Source organism: Nicotiana attenuata, unplaced genomic scaffold (genome assembly GCF_001879085.1).
Source record: "Nicotiana attenuata strain UT unplaced genomic scaffold, NIATTr2, whole genome shotgun sequence".
NCBI classification, from domain to species: Eukaryota; Viridiplantae; Streptophyta; class Magnoliopsida; order Solanales; family Solanaceae; genus Nicotiana; species Nicotiana attenuata.
In genome coordinates, this window is record NW_017670626.1 from 390,444 (window position 1) to 399,429 (window position 8,986).

An 8,986-nucleotide genomic window follows, 5' to 3' on the forward strand; every position below is an offset into this window, starting at 1 on the left:
CTTCTGTCTTAGCAATGACGCTGTTAAGTTACTTCAGGTGTTATATTTCGTCAGGCTTTGAACTATCACTATATAATTTTATATAATTTAGTTATACTATTATTGTTTTTCTCTAAAAAACATATAGAAGACACTAATAACAAAAAAAAGAAAAAAGAAATAGTCAATTGAATTTAAAAAAAAAAAAAGAAATACAAAAACTGCTGCGTCCATGAGGCACCATTCTTTTCAATCAATAGTTCACGTGAAAAATAAGTTAAAAAATCACTGCTAATCCTCAAGTGGTTGGTGAGTAACTGAAAAAGAATAATTAGAACTAAAGAGTATGATATTATTGTTGCAACAAATAAGTACGAGGAGATATTTCACAACAGGTGCCAATTCGCCACAACTACGTGGAAATAATGCAATACGGATTACTTACTATTGAATGCTTGTGAATAGGATTTCGCATCATTATTTTGTGGTACAATCTCAGACTAGTAGCTCAAAATCTGTTTATTTCTCAAGTACAAGAATTATTAGGCCCACATGCGCCATTAACTACTTCATAAGTTCTTGGGCTTTTAACACATGCAGCCGATCGACCAAAAATCATACAATTACTAGCTGGATATACCAGAAATTTACATTATATGCAAAATATTTTATGAAATTTTTACATTCCTATACACTATTTGAAACTTTATTATCTTCCCTACTCAAGTTTCAATTTAATTACACACTATATACAGATTTACCAATTATGTACACTTTAGGAATTAAATGAGTATCCCTTTATATTAGGAATTAATTATTTCTCATCCTTATTCTCTCTCTCCCTCTCTCTCTCTCTCTCTCTCTCTCTATATATATATATATATATATATATATATATATATATATATATATATATATATATATATATATATATATATATATGTCAATCCCTAATTTCAGTAATGTAGAGCAAAGGGAAAGAGAGCAGCAATTCTTTGCTTATTGAAATTCCTGTAATGTTGCACAATTATTGTTCAAATTGAAATTGTTAATCAATAAAATTTGAAGGTGTTTGACTCTCCACCATTGACAACCATTAAAAAGCTTTGAAGCATTGAATTCGAATTTGGATTTTCAAAAACTATTATTTGTTTGGTTTGGGTGTTGTTGCAAATAATTGGGAATATTGTTTGGAGTTTATATCTCATTTTTTAGGGTGTTTTGGTGAAGATTAGACTTGATTTTGGGTGAATTTCAGATTGAAACTCGAAGAAGAAGACGACACGACATACAATATACTTACGAAATTGTAGTAAAATTATAGGTAAATTGTATTCTGTTGTTCATGTATATTTTTTTATTTAAATATTGTATGAAAGTTGAGCAATATTGTTAGAGCTGTCAATATGGGCGGGGTCGGGCTAACCCAGCCCAGCGCAGCCCACGTGGGCTTTAGCAATTGACGAGCTGGACTGGGCTAGCCCACAATTTTGATGGGCCTTATAATGGTTAGCCCACCCCAGCCCTATGTGGGCTGCGGGCCCCCACGGGCCGGCCTACCATAATTGTTAAAATATAATTTATATTTTTTCTTTAAGTTCTAACCTAAAAAAAAGATAAATATTTAAAAGTTAAAAAAAATCTTATTGGAAAAATTTCACAAAACTTAATAATTCTTTATACTGCCCCAATATTTCACAATAAACGCTAAAAAAAGTAAAAGACAAGACTATATTTCATTCACTAAAAGTCAAAACTCAAAACAAATGTCCATGGCGCTTATGGGATATCCAACACATCCTCATCATAAAATAGATTTGAATCCGCTTGTGAGAAGGTTGTCTTAACATCTTCACTTTCATCTACATCTACAACTCCTATGCAATATTAATTAGCTAAATATTAAGAATAATTAAAATTTTAAAACTAATTAACGTTTTAAGACTTTGATCTTTTAATATGATGAGCTTAATAAATTTTAAACTTGTGATACTCTTCTTGTTATTTGTTGTGTCATATACTTTTTATATTCTATATATTCTAAATACTTATTTTTATTAGGCCCACGGGCCAGCCCAGCCTAGCCAGTCAAGCCTCACGGGCCACGTGCTTAATCGGGCCGGGCTTTAAAGCCTCATTTTTAAATGGGCTCAAAAAATTCTAGCCCAGCCCTACTAAATCACGGGTTGGGCTGGGCTAGCCCAACGGGCAAACCCATATTGATGGCTCTAAATATTGTATAAAATTTACGTTGTATGATATTGTAGTTGTATATAACTCAGTAGAAATAATGTATGAAAGTTGTAGATAAGTTGTATAATATATAATTAGTTGTATGAAATTTATTTTTACTATGTATAAATCAGATACAAAATATACAAAAGACATATTGTATATAATTTGTATAAAAATTGTATTTAAATGGTATGATATTGTAGTTGTATATAACTAGGTAAAATAATATGTGAAAGTTGTATAATAGCAATTGTGCAAAGATCATTAATGGCTAAACTATTTCCATCTTCCCTTCTTACAGTAATTGTTGTAATCATGATAATTTTCCTTTCCACTACCCTCTCAACCAGCAGAAAACCATCACCTCCTCCTCCAAAACCCAATAATATTATTACCACATCAGACCCAACACAGATGCTTGACATCGCTCCTAGTTATGAGTCCACTGCTCCTAGTTATGTGATCAACACTGTTTCTGATGATGATTGTGAGAGCTCGGGTTGTTATGTTTCTGTAAATCCTGATGATTATCGTATATTAATGCGGAAGAAAAATAAGGAAAGAGAAGAGGAAGAAAAAAAGAAGGAAAAGAGTGTAACTAAATCCCTTGATTGAAGACACTAATAATGGATTTGGAGCATTTTAAGGTGGAATGTATATATTTTGCAGATAAAACTTATTTAGGTCGGGTAATTAACTAAATGTGGACATTTTTGATAATAAAGTTTCAAATAATATATAGGAACAAAAAAATCCCATATTTTATTATATATTAATGTACAAAGCTATTATTTTGAGGAGGCGCCTACACAATATAGATTTTCCTAAGTTTCTTAAGGCCAGCTGGAACTCTCAGTTTAAAATGGATAGGCCTATTAAAATTGGCCCAAGCTTCACCTTCATCATTCTGACTACTATATTTTGTAGGGTTTTTTTTTTACTTTTATCCCGCGCAAGAAATTATTTATAGTCGATAGCCGAAAAAGCCGTATAAAATTTATATGATTTTTGTATATAACATATAGAATATATATACAAAAAATATACAACAAATATATGTTTTTCGCATTTGTTGTAATCAGCAAAATCTGCAATTTGATTTGCTTGTTTCCACTACTTGGTTTTCAGATCTTTATCTGGAGTACCCAGAAACTGTCAATGGTAATAATCATTCTTTTTAATCATCTATTGTAAATAATTTGTGTCAAATAGAATTTATTTAATGGATTAGTTTACTTTTATCCGTCAAATTATAGAAATACAAATCGCACAATTGTAGTTCTATAATTTATGAATTTGCACATAGATATGCATCAATAATAGATCCAGTGACGGAGCTATGTATGGTGATCTATCCAAGGGATGGAAGGGCAGAGGCCTTTGGTGTCCTCTCCAGTCAAGAATTGGGGCCTCACAATCACTAGCCAATATGCTTTTCTCTCATACCTTTCTTCGTTCATGGTTCGATATTCTGGTGTCCTAACCGTAGAGGAACCACACCAATCCATCTCGAACTTGGTGGTTAAACTCTACTGCGGTGACGATACTGTAGGGGAGGTTCCCTTCGCCGAAAAATTATAAATACTGTATATACAGGGGCGTATCTATGTGTTGGAGCATGGAGCACATGAACCCATGCTCCTCTCTCTATATCATGTATAATAATGTTATATTTCTTAAAAATTGCTTAAGTATACATGTGTACATCCAAGCTCAAAGAGTCCTATAGTTCAATAATTATTGGGTGCAACTTTACAAGTAAAGTTAGAAAGTTCAATTCTCAATTTGTAGGCATGTCTATAGTGTCCCCTTGTGTTTTAATTAAGTATTTTTAATTTGATTTATTCATTCAAAATCTCCAAATCTAATACATTGAAATCCTTGATCTCCCTTTGTCATTGATAAATTTTATATAATTAAAACTAATAGCAGTGGATGATGTAGCATGATTCAGTGATCTCAGCAGTTTTTATATGGAGTATAAGTACAACAACAACAACAACAAGAACAACATACCCAGTATAATTCCACGGGTGGGGTCTGGGGAGGGTAGTGAGTACGCTATCCTTATCCCTACTTGGAGAGATGGAGAGGCTGTTTCCGAAGGACCCTCGGCTCAAGAAAAGGTGGAAAGGAAGAATAGGGGAGAAGAAGAGGAGGAAAGAGGGGGGGGGGGGGGAGGGGAGGGGGGAGAAAGGCGATAAGCAAAGAGGAGAAAAACTATCATCAAATAGTAACCATCAGAGAGCAACAATATCCAGTAAAAGGGAAGAAAAGTAGCATCAAACAGTAACAATCAGAGAGTGACAATCCCATTAGTAATTTACAAAAACAAAGGACGTGGTTGCAAAATACCAGATACAATAACAAACTAGACGGAAGAACTTTCAATCGACAGCAAGAATATTACTAGTACTACTGGTGAACCTATGAAAAGCTCGCAAATACCTGTCAACCCACCACCTTAATCCTCGACCTCCACACCTTACTATCTTTAGTCATGTCCTCGGTTAGGTGAAGCACCGACATGTCCTGCCTAATCACCTCTCCCCGATACTTCTTAGGCCTACCCCTTCCCTTCCTCAAGCCCGCCATAGTCAACCTCTCACACCTTTTAACCGGGGCATCTATATCTCTCCTCTTCACATGCGCAAACCATCGCAGCCTCGATTCCCGTAACTTGGCTTCCACAGATGCCACTCCCACCTTGTAAGAATTTTTTTTAATTTGAACCTATAATTTCTAAATAGTAGTGGATTCATGGTAAGAACCTAAAGGTTGAACCCGTCAAATTCTAGATTCACCTTATTATAATAGTACACTCATCTTCTTGGAATCCTAGATTCACCATTGTGTATATATAGGTTAAATTTCTTTATGTATATATATAATTTGTTGAATCTGATTTGTACAAAGAAAATTTTTAGTACATTATTAGTTGAACCCCTTTTAGAATTTTTGAATCTACCATCGAATAGCTCTATGGTAAAATATTATGTCTTACTGTGTGATATATCTACGCCATGGGAGGAGATCAACCCTAGTAACTTTCCATTCAGTACTACCAAATGTGCGATACTGGATTTTAGCCACGTGGGCGTTAAAAATTTCAAGGGTTTGGATTAATTCTGCATTTGCGCTTCTTTAATTGAGTACTTTCTTGAATTTTACAATCTAAAAAAAAAGCACACAAAGAAGCATATCAAAGGAAAATGCATATTTTTTTTAAAGCCATCACCTTCAGGTTAAAGCCTTTGGTGTGAGGGGTTAGGCAAGACCCCTACCATGTCTGTTCATAAATAGAAGTGTACAAAGTAGAGGGGGACATGTACCTTACCTCTATATCCAGGGAAAGAAAGGAGATAACCTAGGTTCCTTTCAACTAGTCCATATATATAAATCAACTAACAAAAAAATTACATTTATGGTATCTTCTTCTCATGGAAGGAAGTTGCCATCTATCTAGATGAATTATCCCCTTGGCTTCTGTTAGAATCTGTTGGATAGAAGGTGCCAGTTCCGCTAGAAGATGCAAACTTAGCAAGGAAGTCCGCCACTTGATTTGCTTCTCTGAAGCAATAAGAAATCTGTACAGTAGCTTTTTTGAGAGTATGAGTAGTATCCATGATAATGTTCTTTAATTTTAGATTGTTGGTTCCCTTGTTGAGAAGCATGTTGGCAATAACCATAGAATCAAATGTAATGTGTAGCATATTAAGCCTTGTTGCGTGCACCACTTAATGCAAAAGTTGGCCGCAATTGCTTCAGCTTGGTTGTTGCTGCTACAATCAACATGGAACGAAAAAGCCATGAGAAACTCTCTATCACTGTCCCTGAAACACCTCCAATGCCAGCCTTTCCATTTTCTTTGATAAAGCTTCCATCTGTATTGAGTTTGATCATCCCTACCATAGGCTTATTCCAAATGACTTGCTTGATATTCACTGTATGTTGAAGCCTTTCAAGCATATTACAAATGCTAGGCCAAGTTCATGATCTATTATAGTTGGGATAAGTATCCAGAATGGCTGCTTGGATGTCCCATATAATTTGAAATTTCATCCTACTATTGTAGAACTTTTTGTGCTCCCCGTATTCACATGCCGTCAAGCTTTTCCATAGTTCCCAGCAGATGACCATCGGAGCAATTTGCAACAGAAGCTTGTAGATAATATTTTTTGGAGTAATATCCCACCATTCTTTAATCACTCTGTTGATCTGCCAATGATAGTGAGTGATTCCTAAAGGAGCACCAATGTATTTCCAAATATGCTTAGTTGCTTATCCATCCACAAAAGTATGTTGAATAGAATCATTATTAGGCATTTGATACATCTAGAAGTTATTTGGTTGCCAAATCTAGCAAGCATTTTATCAAAGGGGAGTTTGCCTAAGCACAATCTCCATGTTAGAAAGGAAAATTTAAAGGGGATAGAGTTATGCCAAAGCTTACTGAAAAAATATTCTTAGGCCTCTAATTTTGAACAATGTGTCAGGCAAATTTATTAGAGTAATGTCCATCTTCAGTACCATTCCATACAACATCGTCTTTCTCAGTCGATTGGCCAATGTTGATGTTGCTAATAACTTCCACAAGCTGATTAGTAAGAGTATTGCGTAGCTTATTAATATCCCAACGACCATTGATAATAAACTCACAACTATTAGTCTTGTTACCAATGGTGGTAACTAAATTAGCATTGCTATAAGCCAAAGGACCTGTCATAGTCCAATTATCCCACCAAAAGTTGCAGTCTCCAGAGTTAATTTGCCAACTGATGTTGCCTTCAGCTTTGTCTCTAGCCAATAGCAAGTGCTTCCAAGCCTGTGAGTTACCCGAGATCCACTTCTTTTTAACAGGATGACTTCTTGGACAATATTTAGCTTTGAGGAAGTCTAACCATAGTGAAGGTTTTATTCTAAACCTCCACCACCTCTTGATAGTTAATGTGTTAGAGATAGCTTCAAGACTTTTAATGCCAATGCCACCTTCATCTTTAGGGAAGCACAAAAGTTTTCAGGAGCTCCAGTGATAGTTCCCCCACCCCCTCATTGGTTCCCCAAAGGAACCTAACCATATGTTTCTCTATAAGGTTCAAAGTACCTTTGGGAAGGTTTAGAGCTGTAAGCGTGTGAGTAGGCATGGACTGTAGAACACTTTTGATGAGAACCACTCTGCCACTATAGGTTAACATTTTACCTTGCCATACATTCAACCTCTTAACAACCTTAGTGACCATGTTATCAAAGAAGCAACTCTTTTTCTTTCCAATATATATTGGACATCCAAGATATGTGAAGGGAAAACTCTTATCCATAAATACAGTGCAATCTCTCAATCTGTTGATTCTATAAGCACTAGCTTTAGGGCCAGTGAGAAAGAAACCTTTATCCTTGTTGACAAGCTGACCCGATGCCTTTTCATACTTTCTGATTTCTTTGATCACAAGATTGACAGTTTTTGAGTTGCCACCACAGAATATAACAATGTCATCGACATAAGCCAAGTGATTAATTTGAGGACCTCTCTTATTCATAGAAAATCTAGTAAAGTTCTCATTATGATGGAGATTGTTCAGAGATCTAGACAATACCTCTGCAGCAAGAATAAAAAGAGAGGGGGATAAAAGATCCCCTTGTTTGAGGCCCTGAGAGTAAGTAAAGAAACCATGCCGAGTTCCACTGATAATTATGGAGTACCAGACATTCGAGAATATTCTACAATTCATATCAGACCATTCCCTGTAGAATCCAAACTTATTTAGAACTTCAATGAGGAAACTCCAGGATAGCCTATTATAGGCTTTAGCCATATCAAGTTTCATAACAATATTCCCTCCCTTGTTAGGTTTGGAGATATCATGACATTCTCCGTGATTAGTCTTCTAGATACAAAACCACTTTGATTATCAGAGATTAGCTTAGATGGCAGAGAGTTCAATCTTCTGGATAAAAGCTTTGAAATGATCTTACCAGTATAATTGCTTAGACTAATAGGTCTAAGCTCTTCGAATCTGGAAGGGAAATCCACTTTGGGAATAAGAGCAATACAGGTGTGAGAGTAGAACTTAGTGAGGTTCTTCCCTCTAAAGAGCTCAGTGATAAAATCAATGATGTTTTGCTTGATTATATCCATGAAGCTTGAAAAGATTTCCCATTAAAATTATCAGGTCCAACAGAACTCTCAATGCTCATACTGAAAACAATCTCTTTGATTTCCTCTTCCACATGCATCATAGTTAACATCTCATTGTCTTCCTCTGTAATAATGTTATGAATGCATTTAAGGATGTCATTGTTAAATTGAAGAATCTTTTAAAGTGCTTAACTGCAGCCTTAACAATTTTTTCATCATCCTGTATCCATCTATCTCTGTGATTCTTAATTCTATGAAGTTGAAGTCTCCTCTTCATGTCTCTAGGACACTGTGAAAGTATTTAGTGTTGCGACCACCATCCTTAAACCAGTTAATTCTAGATTTCTACTTCATTAAAGACTCTTGCATACCCAGCCATCTAGTATATTCGGCATAATCTTTGTTGAGATATTCCCTTCCTTGCTCATTGTTGTTTTGCATATCAGTATCTTCCAAAATTTGCACTTTAGCTTCCCAGGAACACACTTGTTCATGAATGTCCCCAATGATTTTCCTCGACCATTGACTGAGATGCTTACTTAGAAGCTTCAGTTTGCTTTGAAGCCTCCACATAGCATTACCTTCAACATTTGTATTCCATACCTCCTGAATCATATCCAGAAAACCAGGTTGGGT

The 8,986-nt window shown here is 35.3% G+C and overlaps 1 protein-coding gene across 1 annotated transcript; it reads right to left on the reverse strand.

The window, feature by feature from the left end:
- Positions 1-6,706: 6,706 nt before the first annotated feature.
- On the reverse strand, positions 6,707-8,027 carry LOC109241667. The gene is made up of 2 exons (XM_019408426.1): positions 7,319-8,027; positions 6,707-7,209 (listed from the first exon to the last, which is right to left on the reverse strand). Exons 1-2 carry the CDS (start codon positions 8,025-8,027, stop codon positions 6,707-6,709), a joined length of 1,212 nt encoding a protein of 403 aa, XP_019263971.1.
- Between the last annotated feature and the right edge of the window lie 959 nt (positions 8,028-8,986).